General features: G+C 41.1%; 1 protein-coding gene across 2 annotated transcripts in view; it reads left to right on the top strand.

Annotated features, from left to right (window-relative positions):
• The first annotated feature begins 11,962 nt into the window (after positions 1-11,962).
• LOC129815584 (ephrin type-A receptor 8-like) overlaps positions 11,963-23,503 on the top strand; it is a 196,061-nt gene continuing 184,520 nt past the window's right edge. For both annotated transcript variants that reach the window (XM_055869530.1, XM_055869529.1), the window contains exon 1: positions 11,963-12,574. In XM_055869530.1, the coding sequence (XP_055725505.1) occupies positions 12,478-12,574 (97 nt within the window). In that variant the 5' untranslated portion in view covers positions 11,963-12,477. The remainder of the gene's footprint in view (positions 12,575-23,503) is intronic.

Raw genomic sequence — 23,503 nt, 5'->3', positions numbered from 1 at the left:
GTATTTTTGTTGTTTATTTGTTTTTTGGGAAATTTGAATTATTTTGAATATGTTGGAGGAAGTTGGGTTGAGGGTGGGACCCTCATTTTAAGGAGGGGGGTGTCACGGCTCCTCCTCTGCAGTGCAGGGGGCGGTTCCTCCTGCAGGCAGAGGAGGGTCGTTAGTGATTGGAGCCACCTGGGCTCAGGGTATAAAACTGCTTACTAATCACCTCTCCCTCTCTTGCTCTCTCTCTCTGCTCCTCCAGGTATGCTCATGATTTGTTTGTTCCTTTTTAGTTTTGCATAGTTTTCACTCAGTCATGTTCACACACACATATTCATGCACCCATGCACTTTACATACACCTTACCTTATGATACATCCACACCTCATTCCTGTTTCTTAGTTTAAGTTAATAGTTTGTTTAATAATAAAGAACACTTTTAAATTGGCCTATACCTGTTGTTCGTGTCCCCTCATTTTTGTCACAGGCTATGAGCCGGCTTGTGACAATGAGAGCCAGTTTCAAGATAGCGCTTGATGGTTTTTGAAACTGCACTTTAAGAAACTTTCAAAGTTCTTGAAATGTTCCGTATTGAGTGACCTTCATGTCTTAAAGTAATGATGGACTGTCATTTCTCCTTGCTTATTTGAGCTGTTATTTGACCTGTAAAAGACCAAGTCCATAATATGGACTTGGTCTTTTACCAAATAGGGCTAACTTCTGTATACCCCTCCTACCTTGTCACAACACAACTGATTGGCTCAAACGCATTAAGAATTAAAGAAATTCCACAAATGTACTTTTAACAAGGCACACCTGTCAATTGAAATGCATTCCAGGTGACTACCTCACGATCTGGTTGAGAGAATGCCAAGAGTGTGCAAAGCTGTCATCAAGGCAAAGGGTGGCTATTTGAAGAACCTCAAATTTGATTCTGATTTGTTTAACACTTTTTTTGGTTACTACATGATTACATATGTGTCTCTTCATAGTTTTGATGTCTTCTCTTTTATTCTACAATGTAGAAAATAGTCAAAATAAAGAAAAACCCTTGAATGAGTAGGTCTTCTAAAACTTTTTACCGGTAGTGTATATTTGGGAATGGGCAGTGTATAAACTGAGCAGTAAAATAAGAGTCTGGTAGCAGCAGTTGTGATGTGTGTATAGCACGAGTGTGTGTGTGTGTGTGCGTGCGTGCGTGTGTGTGCGTGTGCTGGTGTGCATGAGTGCTAAAATGTGATGAATCAGCATGTGGTCAGTCCAGTTCATGTGTACAGCAGTCTGATGATTTGCAGACAAAAACTGTCTCTGAACCTGTTGGTATCAGCCCTCATGTTCCAATACTGTCTGCCTGATGGTAAAGGAGAGAACAGCTTGTGGCTGGGGTGTGTGGGGTCCTTGATGATGCTGCATTCCTTCCTCAGGCACCGTTTTAAGTAGATGTCCTGGATGGGTAGGAGCACGTTCCCAGTGATGTACTGGGCAGTCTTCACCCCCCGCTGGAGGGCCTTGCCTCCGTGGTGGAGCAATTCTCAAAGCAGGCCATGATGCAACTAGTCAGGATGCTCTCAATGGTGCAGTGGTAGTATTTGGAGAGTATTTCTACAGCCGCCTTAGGAGGTAGATATGCTGTTGCGTACGCTGTTGCGTACTCGAAATACAGGAAACTGCAAAAAATAATGGAAACACTTCAGTAAATGAGGGATACAAAGTTTATTGAAAGCAGGTGCTTCCACACAGGTGAGGTTCCTGAGTTATTTAAGCAATTAAGATACGATCATGCTTAGGGTCAAGTATAAAAATGCTGGGCAGGCCATTATTTTGGCCAGTATTTTGGCTACAATGGCTATGCCCCAATAGGATGACAATGCCCCCATCAACAGGGCATGAACGGTCACTGAATGGTTTGATGAGCATGAAAACGATGTAAACCATACATATGGCATGGCCATCTCAGTCACCAGATCTCAACCCAATTATACCCTTATGGGAGATTTTAGAGAGGCGCCTGAGACAGCGTTTTCCACCACCATCAACAAAACCCCAAATTATGGAATTTCTCATGGAAGAATGGTGTTGCATCCCTCCAATAGAGTTCCAGACACTTGTAGGTTCTATGCCAAGGTGTATTGAATCTTTTCTTGCTCATGGTGGCCCAACACACTATTAAGACACGTGTTGGTGTTTCCTTTATTTTGGCAATTACCCGTATGTATTGTATTGTCTTAAAGAATTTACTTTTAATGAAAATATATTCACTTAGGAACCTCACTTGGTGAAGGCCACAGGACTGAATATTTATAAATGCAACAACCCATCCCAGCAAAACAGGAACATTCCCAGAACATTAGCTAAGACTCCCATTAAGTTTTATCTAACATTAGCATGATAACATCCCAACAACATTTAAATAAGGTTTTTGAAAACCTTATTTATTCAGAAAATGTGTTCAATGAAATGCCCTTTGATTATTCTCCTAACATTCACTAAAATGTTTTGCATAACATCTGTAACAACTACCACAGAACATTCCACAAATATTCTCTTTAGGTTTCCAGGTAATGTTAAAACACAATGTACCAGTAATGTTTTTAGAACATTCTGCCGCAACAAAATGTGAGAGCAACATCAGGTGAATGTTTTATACAAACATTGTATAATCATCAGCACAACTGGACAGTTTTCGTGTTATGATAACATTTTCCGCAACCTAACAAATGTTCTGCAAACTTTCACAGAACCAGGTTTGGTTTGCTGGGATGTGTCTGTCACTTAAAAATACAGCCATGTGTGGTAACTACAATTCACTAAAAAGACAAGGAAACCTGAGAAATATGCAAATAAGGCTTTACACTTAACCGTGTGTTGATTTAACACTGAAAAGTGCGGACCCGTATAGACACTGGAACAGCATTAAATTTAACACTCTCAGTGTTGATTTAACACTGACTAATTTTCTGTGTACTTTCCTTGTACAGAGTGTGTGTCACTAACAGTGTAAATCTCATGGTGTCTCTGTCGCTGAGAATGAGTGTTTCTCATAGTGTGTGAGTATCTCTAAGAGTGTGTCACTTGTCGTGTAGTACATCACACCTCTGGCCCAGCACTATGTGTAAGCTGCAGCTACCTGATAAGTGTGTCACTGACCCAGTATTTAAGAAAGGAGCAGAGGAAAGAGGGACATAACAAAAAGTAGTTTAGAATGACTCCTGCTGAGATTAAAGGGGAGAGGGGGAGGACAGGGGGAGGAGAGGGGGGAGGAGAGGTAGGAAGATGGGGAGATCAATGGGACCGGAGTAGGGGGAGAAGGAAAGGAAAGGAGCGGAAAGGAATGTGTTTGATAAAGTTGAAGTCGGACGTTTACATACACCTTAGTCAAATACATTTAAACTCAGTTTCTCACAATTCCTGACATTTAATCCTAGTAAAAATTCCCTATTTTAAGTCAGTTAGGATCACCACTTTATTTTAAGAATGTGAAATGTCAGAATAATAGTAGAGAGAATTATTTATTTCAGCTTTTATTTCTTTCATCACATTCCCCGTGGGTCAGAAGTTTACATGCACTCAATTAGTATTTGGTAGCATTGCCTTTAAATTGTTTAACTTGGGTCAAACGTGTCGGGTAGCCTTCCACAAGCTTCCCACAATAAGTTGGGTGAATCTTGGCCCATTCCTCCTGACAGAGCTGGTGTAACTGAATCGGAGTTGTAGGCCTCCTTACTCGCACACGCTTTTTCAGTTCTGCCCACACATTTTCTATAGGATTGAGGTCAGGGCTTTGTGATGGCCACTCCAATACCTTGACTTTGTTGTCCTTAAGCCATTTTGCCACAACTTTGGAAGTATGCTTGGGGTCATTGTCCATTTGGAAGAGACATTGGCAACCAAGCTTTAACTTCCTGACTGAGGTCTTGAGATGTTGCTTCAATATATCCACATAATTTTCCTGCCTCATGATGCCATCTATTTTGTGAAGTGCACCAGTCCCTCCTGCAGCAAAAGCACCCCCACAACATGATCCTGCCTGTTCTTCAGTTTGCAAGCTTCCGCCTTTTTCCTCCAAACATAACAACGGTCATTATGGCCAAACAGTTCTATTTTTGTTTCATCAGACCAGAGGACATTTCTCAAAAAATTACAATCTCTGTCCCAATGTGCAGTTGCAAACCGTAGTCTGGCTTTTTTATGGCTGTTTTGGAGCAGTGGCTTTTACCTTGCTGAGCGGCCTTTCAGGTTATGTCGATATAGGACTCGTTTTACTGTGGATATAGATACTTTTGTACCTGTTTCCTCCAGCATCTTCACAAGTTCCTTTGCTGTTGTTCTGGGACTGATTTGCACTTTCGCACCAAAGTATGTTCATCTCCAGGAGCCAGCACACATCTCCTTCCTGAGCAGTATGAAGGCTACGTGGTCCCATGGTGTTTATACTTGCGTACAATTGTTTGTACAGATGAAAGTGGTACCTTCAGGCATTTGGAAATTGCTCCCAAGGATGTACCAGACTTGTGGAGGTCTACAATGTTTTTCTGAGGTCTTGGCTGATTTCTTTTGATTTTCCCATGATGTCAAGCAAAGAGGCACTGAGTTTGAAGGTAGGCCTTGAAATAAATAAACAGGTACACCTCCAATTGACTCAAATGATGTCAATTAGCCTATCAGAAGCTTCTAAAGCCATGACATCCTTTTCTGGAATTTTTCAAGCTGTTAAAAGGCACAGTCAAATTAGTGTATATAAACTTCTGACCCACTGGAATTGTAATGCAGTGAATTATAAGTGAAATAATCTGTCTGTAAAAAATAGTTGGAAAAATTACTTGTTTCATGCACAAATTAAGTGTCCTAACCGACTTGCCAAAACTATAGTTTGTCAACAAGAAATTTGTGGAGTGGTTGAAAAACAAGTTTTAATGACTCCAACCTAAGTGTATGTAAACTTCCGACTTCAACTGTATTTCCAAAATGATTCCTGGTGCTATGAATGATATATTTATCACAAAAGGTCAAGGACATGTCAGTAGTCAAATGGACAACAGCTTACCTTAACCCCCAAGTAACCTGTTTGCACCACGGCAATTTTACTGAATGTATTGAATTGAACAAAAGGCAGAGAAGAACAGTGATACATTCAGTTGGTGTGCTCTAAACAGCTCTGTCACTGGTTATATTTAGCCAATAAAACACCAGCAAGCACAGCGACAAATGGCTACAAACTGACCCCTACCATCTGCCCCCCCCCCCCCCCCCCCACACACACACACACACGTGTTCCCCATCCCCTTTACGTAACAGGGTTAGTTATGTTTCCACATGGTCTGCGGTTGTAAGGCTTGTTGGACGTACAGCCAAATTCTCTAAAACAACATTGGGGGCGGCTTTGGACGCTCCCTCAAAACTAGAGACATCTGTGGCATTGTGCTGTGTGACAAAACCACACATTTTAGAGAGGCATTTTATTGTCCCCAGCAGAAAGTGCACCTGTGTAATGATCATGCTGTTTAATCAGCTTCTTGATATGCCACACCTGTCAAGTGGATGGATTATCATGGCAAAAGAGAAATGCTCACTAACAGGTATGTAAACAAATTTGTGAACAAAATTGGAGAGAAATAAGCTTTTTGTGCATATAGAAAATGTATGCAATCTTTTGTTTCAGCTCATGAACTTTACATGTTGCATTTATATTTTTGTTCAGTATATATACACTATGTATACAAAAGTATGAGGACACTCATAGTGGATTCGGCTATTTCAGCCACAACTGTTGCTGAAAGGTCTATAAAGTCGAGCACATAGCCATGCAATCTCCATAGACAAACATTCGCAGTAGAATGGCCTTACTGAAAACCTCAGTGACTTTCAACGTGGTACCGTCATAGGATGCAATTTTTCCAACAAGTCAGTTTGTCAAGTTTCTGCCTTGCTAGAGCTTCCCCGGTCAACTGTAAGTGCTGCTATTGTGAAGTGGAAACATCTAGGAGCAACAATGGCTCAGCAGCAAAGTAGTGGACCACACAAGCTCACAGAATAAGGCTGCCAATTGCTGAAGCGAGTAGCGTACAAAAATCGTCTGTCCTCGGTTGCATTACTCACTACTGAGTTCCAAACTGCCTCCGGAAGCAACGTCAGCCCAATAACTGTTCGTCGGGAGCTTCATGAAATGGGTTTTCATGGCCGAGCAGCCACACACAAGGCTAAGATCACCATGTGCAATGCTAAGCGTCGGCTGGAGTGGTGAAAAGCTCGCCACCATTGAACTCTGGAGCAGTGGAGTGATGAATCACGCTTCAACATTGACAGTCCGATGGACTAATCTGGGTTTGGTGGATGCCAGGAGAATGCTACATGCCAGAATGCATAGTTCCAACTGTAAAGTTTGGTGGAGGAGGAATAATGGTCTGGGGCTGCTTGTCATGGGTCATGCTAGGCTCCTTAGTTTCAGGGAAGGGAAATCTTAACTCTAAAGCATATCATGACATTCTAGGCGATTCTGTGCTTCCAACTTCATGGCAACAGTTTGGGGAAGGCCATTTCCTGTTTCAGTTTGACAATCCCCCATGCATAAAGGGAGGTCCGTACAGAAATAGTTTGCAGAGATCGGTGTGGTAGAACTTGACTGGCCTGCACAGAGCCCTGACCTCAACCCCATTGAACAGCTTTGGGATGAATTGGAACGCTGACTGCGAGCCAGGCCTAATTGCCCAACATCAGTGCCCGACCTCACTAATGCTCCTGTGGCTGAAGTCCCCTCAGCAATGTTCCAACATCTAGTGGAATGCCTTCCCAGAAGAGTGGATGCTGTTATAGCAGCAAAGGTGGGACCAACTCCATATTAATGCCCGTGATTTTGGAATGAGATGTTTGACGAGCAGGTGTCCACATACTTTTGGTCATGTAATATATATGTGTAGGGTACCTGTTAGATATTTGGGGCTTCCTGTGATGTGCTTTTGTATGTATGATTGCTGTGCAAGGCAGTTATCCAGCATGTTCGAGATGTAATGGTCGCATTAGCCCCTGCTAATTCACTGTTTTTTCCATACTACAATCTACAGCCACCAACAATCTTCTGTCCGGCACATCTAATATGCTTCCTTGTGTCTATTGTCAGGAATAAACACCAAGAGGCTGCAAGATGTCAGGGTGAAAGATGTGTTTTGCTGGTCGAATCAGCCATTTGACCTTGAGAGCTGCTCACCACCAGTTGAGACTGATGCCTGTGACGTGATCATAAATTATCAATCCACCTCATATCCTCATGCTATATCAGGCGACCAGGAGTCCACTGTCAAAGAAGACATACCAGTATGCAGTGCCTGCCTCCACGATGACGCCGGTTATCAGGGGCAACAGCAGACGTTGTATCTGAAGAGACAGAGGTTCTTCTGGCATGGTCAGGAGACTGATGTGAGGGAGTATGTAAAGTGCTGCATGGGATGTGTGTTCAGTAAGGCCCCAGAGCCAGATACCAGAGCTCCACTGAAGAACATCATCACGACTGAACCCCTCAAGTTGGTTTGTGTGGACTTCTGGTCCACACAACTATACAACCGTACAGTCCATGAAACCACAAGCCATGTTCATTATATTTACATTATATTTACGTATTTACAATGTGCACAAGTTCATCACCTATGGTGGTCGTAGATGAACAGGATAACTGTAATGATATCTCAGTTAGGCCTGAGAGTCAGGGGATGGTTGAATTAGAAAACCACCTGTGAGGCTCATAGAGACTATGCAGACACAGAGGGTGTTTGCTAATGAGTTCATTAGAGTTTCTGTGTGGGTATAGGATGGGAATCTAGGTTGACCTTTAGGCTATTTCTAGTCCTTATTTTTCTCTCTCACTTTCAAGAGGGCTCTACGGGGTAATGGGTCAGAAGTCAAGTATGCCCAGGCTTTTATTTTCTTTCTATTATGTAACAATTGTCACTAAGTGCACTTAACATGTAACAGGCATGTTTGCCTATGGAATCTTTAAATTCGCTAATTCTCTTTAGAGAATAGTCTTTAGACTGGAATATTTGGTGACATATATTGCAAGGTATTACATTACTCATATTTTGTTTACAGTGTGCAAGTGGAATTCAGCAGGGAAGAACATGACAGGGTTAGTTATGTTTCCACTTGATAGTGCAGAAATTTGTATTTAATGTTTAGGTATTCCTGTTGGTTGGTTCAAGTCAGATGTCAATAAGGTGTCATATCATTGGCTACACTTGCAGATAAGGGGAAATCGTAAACATAAATTCTTCCCAGTCTGAAAATTCATGCAAGTGGTAGGTCACGTTTTGAAATAGTTATTTATATATACAGTTGAAGTCGGAAGTTTACATATACCTAGGTTGGAGTCATTAAAACTCGCTATCAACCATTCCACAAACTTCTTGAAAACAAACTATAGTTTTGGCAAGTCGGTTAGGACATCTACTTTGTGCATGACACAAGTAATTTTTCCAACAATTGTTTACAGACAGATTATTTCACTTATAACTCACTGTATCATCATGCTTATGCTGATGAAAACTATGTTCAGCGTAAAATTGAGAATTTGAAACAGGTCCTACAGACTACACTATATTGAGTTATTTGGCAACTTTATTTGTTAATGACATAGAGTATATGGGCTGCAGGGTGTGACTATAGGCTACTGATGATTTGAAAAAGTTGCAAAAAAAGCTTGCGCTCTGTTCCTTGCCTCAGGCAGCACAGCTGTTCTCTCATCAAGTGATCATAGTATCACCCATTAGATTATTCTCAATGTAACAATGTCTTTACTAATATGTTGAATTCGTTTTGGCCCATTATCAAATGGGTAGGAACAGGGGCAGGGGGAAAAAATACATGTCATCCGCCTATGCACCCGAATAGGAAATGGAGCAGCTTTCCCGCTTGTTCCTTTTGGTAGGCTACTCTGGTTATTTCACTCCAGGCACCAACCACTGCTTGAGGATCATGCAGCCTCTCGCTGCGTAAAGGGTGATATTCCGTCCCAACTCTGTATGCTATGGGCTTCACAACCCTGTTTCGGCAGCTACCAAGTGCTTAATTTTGGAAACCATGTGAAATCTTTTCGGGAACATCAAAAGTAACATGTTTTCACAACAAAACATATTTAATTAAACTGTTGACAGCTCTTCTCTCTGCTTGAGAAAGTGAGGAGATGGAAATGCACAGTGGTGAGATATTCTGTAGCTAAAGATAGGTTAATGTGTTCTCTTATTAATTACGAAATTATAAACATTCCCTTTATTTTGCTATTCAAAATCAAATACAAATTCACAATAATTGTAGGCTAACTCTGTCAGCCACTCTGCACAATCAATCAACCAACAACATGGCCTAGGCCTATACATTCTCTCCAAGACTCATGGATAGAAAGTTTGGAGTGTAGCATCAGGTAACCAGTCCATCTAGTATGCATAATAATACAGTCCACACTCAAAGGGGATTACTAGAATGTGATGAATTTTGGAATACAGGCTAGTTCAATCAGTTTCTTTTAAAATGTTTTTCTGCAGTGCGTAATATGCGGTAGGATATGTATTGTATAAGGAATGGCACAATCATTATTTTAATTCTGTTTCCTTCAGGCTTGGGCTCATATATAGGCCTATGCCTATGTATAAGCTTTAATATGTGTATGGTTGATAAGAATTAATCATCACCTTAGAAAGCACTGCCCATTTCATTGTGTTTGTTTTTGAAGCACTCAGTTTCAACCTGTTGTTGAACCTCTTCCTTCAAATTGATCAATCACAGTAAGGTGAGTTGTAAAAGCACAATACTGTTTTGATAATAAAAGTTTGATGTCATTTTCGATTGCTTTGATGTCAGAGTGGTTAGAAGGACAATAGAGCCCTGAGTACCAGGCCATTAGCGAGTTGGATACTACCAAAGCATGCCCTGAATGCATAAAAGGAGATTACCCAGACTCAACGGTCACATGGAATGACTCATGACTGCCAGTGTTGTGGTAAAATGGTCATTGCAACAGCCCTATATTGGATGGAGTACTAAGAATAGCCCTTGTGTTTCATTAAGTAATATCTTTGTACGTCTCACATCATCCCTAAAAACAAATAGAAACAGTCAAAACACACTGACTGAAATGGCACATTTCTTGTTTCAAGCAAAAATGATTTAAGCTTATTGATACAGTGAATACAGTAAGAATTATGTTAGAAAATCTACATTTGATGAGATTGAAATTGAGGTGAAATGAAGAAGAGGTATAGATGAGATGAAAAGAGGTTGATATAAGTTTGATCAAACATCCTCCAGGGGAGCTGTCTTCCTTGAGTTGTAGCCTGCATATCCCAACCCCCCCCCCCTGAGAGTCGGGTCATTGCCAGGGTCAGCCATTATCAACGGTAACCCTGGAGCAATTAAGGTTAAGTGCCTCGCTCAAGGGCACATCAACAGATTTTTCACCTTGTCATCTCAGGGATTAGAATTAGCGACTTTTCGGGTACTGGCCCAACGCTCTAACTGATAGGCTACCTGCCACCCTTACTGTGTGTGTGTTTTTATATTTGTAAGTGTCTTCCCCTCCTGTATTAAGCCGCTGCACGTAGGCACGAGGCACACTACACATGATGAGGGGGAACCATTGTAGCCCCCCGTGTCCCTTTGCCTGGGGAAGGGTTTGGTAGGCTCACCACTGCCCGCATTTGGCCGTGACACTCATCTCCTCCATCCCTCCCTCTCTCCATCCCTCCATCCTTCACTCAGTCTCCCTGTTCACAAGGCCAGCTGCACACACACACACACACACACACACACACACACACACACACACACACACACACACACACACACACACACACACACACACACACACACACACACACACACACACACACCGTCTTCTACAGCTAACCTTGTGGGGGCACACAATTCAGACCCATTCCAAATTCTATTTTCCCTAACCTCTAACCCTAACCCTAAAGCTAATCCTAACCCATACTTTTACTCTAACCCTAACCCTAACTCTACCTTAACCCAAAATCCTAACTCCACAAGAACAGTTAAACATGACCACACACAAACACAGTTGGTGGCCATTCGATAGTGGGGGCTAAAACAGAAAACTTTGCTGTGATTGATGGGAAGACAGCCAAAACACTTGATCCAGTCAGCCTTTAGCTACAGGGAAAACACAGTACTCATTCTGCAATCAGACAAGTTACAGTTTGATGCCAAGTTTCTCTGCATCAGTAGGATCCATAGATGATAATTGTCCTTGATTCACACGCAGGCCCGTATGCGCACGCACTCACACATCCTTCAGTAATAATGTCATTGCCAAGTGAAGTTTCCCTTTGTCAGAAGGATCAATATCTGATCATTGTCCTTGAATCTAACACTCCCACACACTCACACACTCACACTCCCACCAGGACTTCTGACTAACTGAATCAGAAATTCGCCACAGGGAACATTTAGGATTTGGCTGTATGTAGCAACAAAAAGCTTACACACACACACACACACACACACACACACACACACACACACAGATGGACGCACACGCAAAGGTGCACACACACACCTCTAATTATTGATGACCTTCAGTTGAGCATTCTCCTATATTCCACTGTCTCAATCTAAACAGTGTTGAAAGAAATACATTGAATTGATTTCCGTTAATATCAATAGGGAACCTTTTTCTAAAAGAAGAAAAGCTGGTGGAATATGTTCTATGTTGTGGAGTTTTCTTGATATCCAAGAACAGACACAAGACTAGGACATTTGTATGTAAAAAGGACAGAAAATATTATGATAATTAGTTGCAAGTGTTTCTTAAAGAATTTGTAGAAGAGTACAAAAAAGAAAGAGGGGGAGAGGTGAAAGAGTTGAGAGAGTGAGTGAGTGATGAGTGAGGGAATGAGGAGTAAGAGCAAGCAAGGCAGAGAGGGAGGCGACAGAGTTGGGAGGGAGAGTAAAAGAGGAGAGATCGAGATGTAGAGAGTGAAAGAGCGAGAGAGAGGCAGAGAACAGTCGAAAGTGCATGCAAGAGTGAGAGAAAAGAAAGAGAGTGGGCGCGTCAGAGATAGTGAACACGTTAGAGATTGAGAGAAAGAGTCTCTAAGGTAGGATAGGTAAAGGTGAGGTATCGTGAGAGTATTTGGTTAGTGGACCGTCAGAATCCTGCCCTCTAATTGGTTACTGAGAGTTGGAGTGACAGTCTGGTCCCTCCCCTGAGTGTGTATGTATGCGTGAGAGCAGACAGAGAGGCTGAGAGGCACAGAGGCAGTCTCTAACTCTATCCCAGCCCTCAGCCCCTCAGACCCACTCTCTCTCACTCACTCACAGATGCACCCTCAGCGCTGGCTCGGGCTCCGCTTCAACACTGGGACACAGAGAGAGGCAGCAAGAGTCTGAGGGAGAGTAAGAGTGAGGGAGTGAGAGAGAGGAAGAGAGAGGGAGATCGGTAGTGCGTGAGTGTGTGTGTGTGTGTGTTTGTGTGTGTGTGTAAGCACCATGTCTTCAGACCCAGGGCTCATAGCACTGTTTCTATGGACTATATCACTACAGACTCTGGGCACCGCTGGAAACAACAACAACAACAACAATGAAGGTAAGGCAGGAGTGTGAATCTGTGTGTGTGTCTGTGTGCGCATGTATGTGTGTGAAGGTATGAAACTGACAGCAGGGGAATACACACTGGCACTCACACTTATATTCGCAAGGACAGGTGTGAATTATTTGTGTCTCATGCCTTCAGCCAGGATTCATTTCATAATTTCATCATGTGTGGAGCTTAGCTGAATTACGATGCACATATATACATACATACATACAAACACACACCCATGCCATCGAACCCCATCTGAACTTCCTATCTGTTAGAATGTTTATCCTGGCAAGGTGATGTGAGTCATAGGCAAGACCTTACGGGGATGCTCTCTGTGTGTGTGCTGATGTGAGCCTATGTGGGTGTTTGCGCACATGCTGAGATTTTCAAGTTGCTTGGATATGCATGAGCTAGTATATGAGTGTGTATCTGCATGAGAGAGATTGGATATGTGTGTATCTGTCGCATGCCATCTAAATACAGTATTTCCTTAACAAAGTGTTATCTTGGAAAAAGCCTGAAAAACCAGTTACGCTGGGCAGTAGTCCAGGGTTAGAAGATTACAGAGAAGTTGATTGATGTGTTCAGTGACAAAATGACACAGGAACAACATGCAGTGACAATAATCATGCCTCAAATTCACAGTAGTGTTTCCCTCTGAGTCCTCTGTAGAATAGACCATGCTGATGGTCAAATCCTGTGTGTGGGATCTTTCTTGGTGTTATTTTTCAGACAGTCTTGTGTTCATGATACAACTGAGAGATGAATCACTGTGTTTCTGAGGGGCACCTAGACAACAACAGATGCTAGGCAAAACAATACCATCCATAACCCTGTGAGAAATATTAGGGTTTGTTTATGTCCTTCTTCCTGTCCTCCATCCTGCGATCTCGTGACAGCATCCATTTGTTTTCACTTGTTAAGCTCGTGTCACTCATCCTCTGGTGTGTTTGTGTGCATGGGTGTGAACGTGCCAGTTTGACCCAGTGTGTGTGTATATCTGGGTGTGTGTGCGTGTGTGCGTGCGTTCGTCCGTGTGTGTGTGACATGATGGGTCTCTGTCCTTGTCATGGGTCCTGAGACTCAGAGCAGAGTCAGCCTTGGCGTGACTGTCACACCCACGAAAGAGTGATGGAAAGAGAGAGGAAAGGGAGGGGGAGAGATCTCATTATTTATCCCAGAAAAGAGAGAAGTAAACACACAGGACAGAGGGATGATGGGGAAAAGGGAGGATGGCAGTTTATCCTCAGTTTAGCACAGTGAAGAACGGAGAGAGGAGTTCAGTGATAGGCTGTGAGACAACGGATGAAGGTGAGACAACGGATGAAGAGGAATGTTTCAGGGCCATTTCTTTCCTCCTCACTCTTTCCATTCATATCCCTCTCTAGAAGCTAGCAATGATTACAAAAACATAAGAGACAAATGTGTATACAGATGTAGGATCTTAATTTGGTCACCCTGTTGCGGGAGAACTTTCCTGCAGGACATTTGAAACTTGTACCGTATTTCTACTGTAATTTCCACTTTTAGATTTCAGACTTGATTTTCCCTTACGAAAAATATTTCAACCCTCATAAAAAATGGCCATTAATTCTAATCCACATAATAATTCATATTTACCTGCGGTAGCAAACTGGCTAAAATTAAGATCCTACATCTTTAGTTGTACGTTACTCCACTAAAATGAGACCATACAGTTTAGACTACTACAAATAATTGTTCCCACTAGTTTCAAGTTCCTGCTTTCAGTTGGTGATGCAGCGTGTGTTATCTAGTCTGAAGTCTCACCACTGCTGATCACGCAACCCCCTGACCCACTCACGCTAGTGGCTGCTACAGTGCAAATGCATGCTCGCTCACGCACCAGCCAGGTCACTCAAGATCCACTTCGAACTCCAACATTGGTCCAGGTACCCAGGACATCGGGATATGCCTTCAAAACTGGCCACTAGGGGCAACAGTGAGCGCTATTACCATCAAGTAGGCTTGGGTTTTGCAAGGTTGTTGTGGACTGGGGTGACAGAGCAGTCAGCCTTGGTGTAAACTCCAAGGGTCAAGTGTTCAATCCCAGTGATAGGAGCAAGATTTTTTAACCCTATCACAAACCTTAACTGGGACAAGAATTTGGCCCTGGTGCTGTATCCACACCAGCCCACCTCACTGCGTGTTTCCAGCCAACTCACTCTCTCATCACCCTACCGGTGGGCACCAGCCATACACAACTCATACCCACACATAGCCTACACCATGACCTTACACACCCTATTCATACACAGGCAGTAGTGCTGACACATAACAGAGGCAGTACAGTACAGTGTTCCTCAACTATTGCAACGTGTTTACCTAACTACTAATCATCAAACATTTCGTAAAAATACACAGCATACACGAATCGAAAGACACAGATCCTGTGAATACAGACAATATTTCAGATTTTCTAAGTGTCTTACAGCGAAAACACAATAAATCGTTATATTAGCTTAGCACATAGCAATTAGCAGCCCAGCATTGATTCTAGCCAAAGTGAGCGATAAAAGTCAACATCGCCAAAAGATATTAATTTTTTCACTAACCTTCTCAGAATTCTTCCGATGACACTCCTGTAACATCACATTACAACATGCATATACAGTTTGATCGAAAATGTTTATATTTAGCCACCAAAATCATGGTTAGACAATGTGAAATGTAGACAAGCTGGTAAAGAAAAAGTCCTTGCGCCACTTAGACAGTGATCTACTCTTATACATAAATACTCATAAACGTGACTAAAAAATATAGGGTGGACAGGGATTGATAGACAATTTAATTCTTAATACAATTGCGTTATTACATTTTTTAATTTATCCTTACTTTTCAATACAGTTTGCGCCAAGCGAAGCTACGTCAAAAAACATGGCGTCCTAAGCCACTAAAATGTTTCGACAGAAACACGATTTATCATAATAAAAATGTCCTACCTTGAGCTGTTCTTCCATCAGTATCTTGGGCAAAGGATCCTTTCTTGGGAGAAATCGTCTTTTGGTGGAAAGCTGTCCTCTTGCCATGTGGAAATGTCAACTGCGTTCGGGATGAACTGAAAAGCGTGCCCAACTTTTCACATCGTTGCAAAAATAAATGTCCCAAAATCGCACTAAACGGATATAAATTGCTATAAAACGCTTTAAATTAACTACCTTATGATGTTTTTAACTCCTATAACGAGTGAAAAGATGACCGGAGAAATATAACAGGCTAAACTAACGCTTGGAACAGGTGCGCGCCGGTGTCCTCTAGGCTCATGACGCAGCTCCCAAAGAATGACTAGCTTCAGGGTTTTTTCATTTGTAGGGCCTGTGAACGCGCAATCGACCCCGTTGGAATCGTCATCACGTAAAGGCATCCAGGGGAAGACGTAAGAAGTGTCCGTATAGTCATAGCAACGACAGTGCCCTTTTAACTGACTTCAGAAGAGTGGCCAACATTTCTCAAATCTGACTCCATGTCAGGGAAATTGCTGTAGAATGGGCTCTGTTCCACTTAGAGACAAAATTTCAACTCCTATAGAAACTATAGACTGTTTTCTATCCAATAATAATAATAATATGCATATTGTACGATCAAGGATTTTGTGGGAAGCCGTTTAAAAAATTAGCCAAATTAGCATAAATAGTCTAAACAGCGCCCCCATCCCCAACAGGTTAATAACAAATGTGTATGCCATCTGTAAATACCAATACAATTGTTAAATTACGAGCCTAGTTGGTTTAGCCACAGAAAAAGTCAGCAACCTTCCCACCAGCCATTATTGGCTGAGATAATGAGTAGGCTGGACATGCCGAGAGATGAGTTTGGATTGGTCTGCCATATTGCACGCTTCTGTCTATTTGAGCTGGTCAGTATGTCTAGGTAATCCTGTCTAACACAGTTTAAAAACAAATGTATCACGTAGTAAAACTGCATAAGTGTTGCTCTCCACTTTCTGGAGGACCGAGTTTTGAAATCAGTATAATTCGAGTATGATAGCAAACTAAGGGCAACCATGGCATCCGACACGAGACACGTCCATACATGATCATATCAAATCAAGTTTATTTTATATAGCCCTTCGTACATCAGCTAATATCTCGAAGTGCTGTACAGAAACCCAGCCTAAAACCCCAAACAGCAAGCAATGCAGGTGTAGAAGCACGGTGCTAGGAAAAACTCCCTAGAAAGGCCAAAACCTAGGAAGAAACCTAGAGAGGAACCAGGCTATGAGGGGTGGCCAGTCCTCTTCTGGCTGTGCCGGGTGGAGATTATAACAGAACATGGCCAAGATGTTCAAAATGTTCATAAGTGACAAGCATGGTCAAATAATAATCAGGAATAAATGTCAGTTGGCTTTTCATAGCCGATCATTAAGAGTTGAAAACAGAAGGTCTGGGACAGGTAGGGGTTCCATAACCACAGGCAGAACAGTTTAAACTGGAATAGCAGGGCACCAACCCAGACAGGGAGATCACGTCAGTAACTCAACCCACTCAAGTGACGCACCCCTCCTAGGGACGGCATGAAAGAGCACCAGTAAGCCAGTGACTCAGCCCCTGTAATAGGGTTAGAGGCAGATAATCCCAGTGGAGAGAGGGGAACTGGCCAGGCAGAGACAGCAAGGGCGGTTCGTTGCTCCAGAGCCTTTCCGTTCACCTTCACACTCCTGGGCCAGACTACACTCAATCATATGACCTACTGAAGAGATAAGTCTTCAATAAAGACTTAACTTCTTCTGGCTGCAAGCCCGAGGCCGGCCACAATATGACAACAGCCACTTCAAGTGCAGGGCGCGAAATTCAAAATATACTTTTTTGAAATATTTAACTTTCACACATTAACAAGTCCAATACAGCAAATGAAAGGTACACATCTTGTGAATCCAGCCAACATGTCCGATTTTTTAAATGTTTTACAGCGAAAACAGCACGTATATTTATGTTAGCTCACCACCAAATACAAAAAAGGACAGACATTTTTCACAGCACAGGTAGCATGCATATATAGCGTTATATTAGCTTACCACAATATCCAGAAACACAAGCCATAAACCAGCAGCAAAAGTTAGCGATCGTAACAAACCAGCAAAAGATATATAATTTTTGACTAACCTTGATAAGATTCATCAAGTGACAGTCCTATAACATCAGGTTATACATACACTCATGTTTTGTTCGAAAATGTGCATATTTAGAGCTGAAATCAGTGGTTATACATTGTGCTAACGTAGCTACTTTTTTCCACAACGTCCGGATATTTTTCTGACACTTTTTCTGACACACATATTCTGACCAAATAGCTATTCATAAACATAACTAAAAAATACATGTTGTATAGGAAATGATAGATCCATTAGGTCTTAATGAAATCGCCGTGTTAGAATTCTAAAAATAACTTTATTACGACATACAGCTTCGGTATAGCTAGAGTACCCAAAAGCTGGGCGCCGACGACTAGTTCACATGTACGACAGATATATGAAATAGCATCATAAAATGTTTCCTACTTTTGCTGATCTTTCATCAGAATGTTGGACAAGGGGTCTTTTGTCAAGAACAATCGTTGTTTGGATTTAGAACGGCCTCTTTCCCTCTCGATTTAGCAAGCACACTAGCCAAGTGGCACGAATCTCTCCATGTCAACAAACGGAAGAGAACGGGAACACGGCAAAACTACCGAAAAATTTTCAATAATCTGATGAAACTATATTGAAAAAACATACTTTACGAATATGGTCACATGTATCAAATAAAATCAAAGCCGGAGATATTAGTCGTCCATAATGGCAGCTTATCAGAAGGCAAATCCAGGTTCCTTCTCGGGCCTTCCTGAAAACAGGAAATGGGTGACACGTCATTCCAAGAGCTTTTATTCCACTTCAGACCAAGATAAACACTCCATTTCTTCTCTCACCGCCTCTTGACATCCAGGGGAAGGTGTATGAAGTGCATGTATACTAATACGTATCATGCCCATTTACAGGCAGGAACTAGAACAGAGCCTCGATTTCAGACTTTCCACTTCCTGGTCAGGAAGTTTGTGCCAAATGAGTTCTGTTTTACTCACAGATATAATTCAAACGGTTTTAGAAACTAGAGAGGGTTTTCTATCCAATAGTAATAATAATATGCATATTGTACGAGCAAGAATTGAGTACAAGGCCGTTTGAAATGGGCACCTTTTATCTGGCTACTCAATACTGCCCCTGCAGCCCAAACAGTTTAAAGTGTACTGTTAGCTAACTAAAGCCTAAGAGGGTGTGAACAATGCTGAATGGGTGCAGACAAAGAAGTGCTCTCCAGTCGGTACCAAAACATTCAAACCCATTTTCTCAAAGGTGAGGTTACAAATTTATCAACTTTCAAAGCAGAATTACTTTCCCATTGTTCCTCAAATGCAGTGTATGGTATACCATTTTGTAGCTCTGCGTCTCTGCTATTATCCAATGTACAAAAACACAATTTCAAATTTACTACATAAGACCGATTTGAGCCGGTCACAAATTGGTTGTGAAACCATTCTGAACCTATATTGTAATTCTCACACATAGAGTAGGCCTAAAACTTTGTTAGATTTATGCTTGAAAGTTGTTTTGATTTGACTTCAAGAATTGTTCTTGATTGTTTAAAAATTCTGGTTATCCATCCATTTCTCTCAAAGGGAGGAGAGTTTGAGAGTTTTGTCTCAAATATGCTGTCTTTGAGATAGTGATCTTTGATCATATTTTATGTATATTTGACTGATTAGAAAAAAATACATTTGAAGTTGCTATTGACCAATCCAATCAGATAAATAGACAAGTGTATGTTCGTTGAAATGTTGATTAATCTGTGATATACCTTCAGTTATGTGTTTTGCTTTTACAAAGAAAAATGGAGAGTTCCTTTCTAGCTTGCTTGCAGAAAGGTGTTACCTAAGAACATTTGCATGTCTTAAGAAGAAGACACAAGGCGCCAAAAAGACACACCTGAAGTGATGCTGCTAGGACCATGAACTGCTGGTCTGAAGATTGTCTACAGTGACTACAGTGCTAGCCGTCCGGTTTTGAACACTTCTCTGATGTAGAATCAGATAAGAACAATCTCTGTGTTAGTCTTGCCAACACCCATTGTCACACTTCTGAGAAGCAGAGGTTACATCATGTAGGTCTGACTTCTGATTGGAGGTTAACTTTACAGTAATACTATTGGTCAGCAATTCAGGTTTTGAATCCAAACAACTCAGATGCTTCTAAAAGGGTTTACGGTTCCTTGTTCTTTCTTTCATTTGTTCCTGAACTGCTGTGGTGAGATACTCTTCTTTTCATTCTCTCTCTCCACCCAATGGACTATTACTGGAACTCAACTATGATGTCCTTGCATATTGCTAAATAATCTTTATGGAGTCAGATAAATATTTGAATAGTCTAATTGCTTAGTCTTATCACGAGTCGCATGTGATGTATTTATAATATACACATATAACAAATTACTGCCCACTACAAAACCAGAACAGTGAATCCTTCTAATAAGTTTTGTTTTAATCAAATTTAATGAAAAACAAGCAATATGTTTGTTGTTTCAACAACAATAAATACATGTAAAATGTAATCATATCACAAAATCACCAGGATAAAAAAAGATATGACACATTGCTGTTGTAGCAGCCTTCATTATAGTAGGCCTAGCGTAAGTAAGGGTAGCCTATGGAGGGCTTGGGTTTTAAAAATATGAAACAGAAAACAAACAATTTATACAAGAAAATAACTTCTAAATATGAGGTTCACCGGTATTCACCGAGGTTCAAATCTCTTGTTTCATGATGGGCATGAACACATGTAGCCTACATCATGGAGGTTTTTTTTACACACATGCCTAAAATAATGTAGGCCTTGCTACAATACATAGATAAAAAGGGAACATCAACTCACTGTTTTCCTCCTCTCAAACTTGATCTTTTAATAAAGCTTGGGTGGTTAAGGTTTATTTCCAAGTTCTTACGGACCAAACACTTTATCAACGATATTGACTAGCCAACTTGATCACATTGGGCAGAACAAAAGGAAAACAGCCTTCATTGAGAGGGGGAGGCTATGCTTGGTTTTTAAACAATTAAAACGAAATGGGGAAAAACATTACTGTTTCATATTTCTAAATACGAAGTATACAGGCACGAAAAGCACACAATTAACAATTTGGATCATGTTTTTAAAGACACATCTCAAATATTTCAACCCCTCCCTCTGAGCGCAAGCCTGCTGATGTTAGAAAGGTAAATAACCAAAGCTGGTGTTAGGGCTAGAAAATGCCAGTGCGCTAGTTTTTACATGACGAAATTGCAAACTAACGTGCGCTTGACACTAACGCCACCTTAACGGCAGCTAAAAATAGAGTCCTAAGTGTTAACTACTATAACAGAGCTCCACACTAACATATTCCTCTGGTGTCACTAACTTTTACTATTGGTGGCACCAGCACTGGATTTGGTAGGACCCAAATCATGAGTAATCTTATAAAGTCATTCAGAGTTCTTTAGTAAGAGTCGATTCATCTAATTAAATCCGTTGTTTAAGCTAGAGATATGTTTTTTGTATGGGCTGCATCTCAATCCACCACATCCGCCTGTCAGCCTTCCGCATCTGCAGTGGAAAGTGGCAGAGCTACAGCGCTGTGTCAGGACCCGGTTACGAACTCGGGTCTCCGGTGAGAGAAACAGTCACTTAGCACACTGAGCCCCTAATAGTCGGCAGAACCCAGAAGATGAGGCACACAGCAGTACTTGAGACGGTGTTTTAATAAAGTAAAAAGGAAAGTACTTCAGGCAAAAATATAAATCCACAACGTCAAAAGTAATTCCAAGAGAAAAAAGGTAATCCTTCAAGTCACAAGGTAAATCCACAAAAGTGGTAAGTACAGCAGGGAAAAAACCTCAAAAGAAAAATCTAAATAAACGAGTACCTCAAGAGAATCCAACTGGAGTAACAACAGTTCACAGCATGGCTGGGTGCCAACATTCAAACACAGAGCAAAGAACTGAGGAAAACGAAGGGTTTAAATACATACAAGGGAAACGAGGCACAGGTGCAAATAATAACTGGAAATAAGGGAAAACAAAAGGGTCAAAAAAGCCCAATGGGGGCATCTAGTGACCAAAACCGGAACAATCCTGGCCATATCCTGACACGCTGTTTGTCATAGCAGGAGACATCCTGAAAATTGGTCTTCTCACGTAAATGTCTGTATCATCAGAATGTTTTTTTGGATGGATTTTAACCCCTAATGACTCTCTGGAAAGAGGAGACTCACGAACTTGATGGTGTTCTCCATTTCGCTCTACAACTCCCACAAGTGCACTCGTCTGACGGTAACCCAGTACTGGCCCCAAACAATTATGGAAGTATGGAAGTCATTTTGTGCCAGCTAAGTAAAGGGGTTGGATATATGTCTAAAAATATTTCTTGAGCTTTCTTACATCTTTTAGATAAAAGACTTTAAAACCTTACTCCTTACGATTGTTTTTTCGACTGTCTGTTTTGCTATTTATGATTGTGTTATTCAATGCTTTTCTATGGGCTGTAGTAGTCAAATGGAATATTTTATCAAACAATTGTTTTTGATACCTACAGGGGTCCTACAATTCAAAATCAAATAGCTAAATTATCCATGGTTTGACCTTCTTTAAACAATTCAATATGTTAGCTTAGTAGAAGTGCTTATTTCCTTTGAAATGGGATCTGTTTGAATAGTCTCAAATTAACAACTTTGTATAAGTAAAATGGTGCAGTGGACTAATTCCATGGATAAAAAACAGAAGAACATGAGTTTGAATCTCACTGCCACAACAAAAAATGTGTTTGCATGATTAATGCCGAAGCAACTGAATTTCCATGTGCTTGGAGTTCAAAACAGTTAACTTAAGCTAGCAATGCTATTTAAAGTCTTATTGAAAACATGTTCTCAGGACGTTAGTTATTTACTGTGTGTGTGTGTGTTTGTGTGTGTGTGCGTGCGTCCATCAAGATAAATGTAATGTTAAAAAAAAACTTTGCGGTTGGTACTACCCATGAGAGCTATAGGCCTTACAATAGCCTGTGTGCATTTCATGTGCTCGAAGCCATATCAAATAGCTTTGTTGTGAAATATTTTCTATTGAGATGAATATTAAATGTTGAGAAATAATAATTATACTTAAAGACCCTACTCTCTTCGGCAGGGACAAAGGGACATTTTGAAATGTTATATGATCAGAACGCATTTTTCTCAGAACACATTTTTCTCTCGGGCACATTGGATCAACCTACCCAACAAAAAAATGTGTCCAGCCCATCTGGCATTTGCCAGAATTCCCAGATGGCCAATCCACCCCTGATTTGGAATAAATGCCTAAACTTAACCATGGACATGTTTTTGTTTTAACCCTATCACAAACCGTAACTCTTATTAACTTAACCATGGACATGTTTTTGTTTTAACCCTATCACAACCCGTAACTCTTATTAACTTAACCATGGACATGTTTTTGTTTTAACCCTATCACAAACCGTAACTCTTATTAACTTAACCATGGACATGTTTTTGTTTTAACCCTATCACAAACCGTAACTCTTATTAACTTAACCATGGACATGTTTTTGTTTTAACCCTATCACAAACCGTAACTCTTATTAACTTAACCATGGACATGTTTTTGTTTTAACCCTATCACAAACCGTAACTCTTATTAACTTAACCATGGACATGTTTTTGTTTTAACCCTATCACAAACCGTAACTCTTATTAACTTAACCATTCAGATTGAATGGCTACATTTAATCAGTTCAACCAGTTAACCGGCATCCTGGGGTGCAGCTGCAGCAGGAGTAGTTCCAAAACACCACAAAATGTGTAATTTGGAGCAAAAGAAATTTGATGTTTGGAGAAACGTAGACATTTTGGCTAAACTGAG

This window comes from Salvelinus fontinalis, chromosome 18, assembly GCF_029448725.1.
Source record: "Salvelinus fontinalis isolate EN_2023a chromosome 18, ASM2944872v1, whole genome shotgun sequence".
Lineage (NCBI taxonomy): Eukaryota > Metazoa > Chordata > Actinopteri > Salmoniformes > Salmonidae > Salvelinus > Salvelinus fontinalis.
Note: the sequence above shows the minus strand (reverse complement) of the source record. Positions and strands in the feature narration are given on the sequence as shown.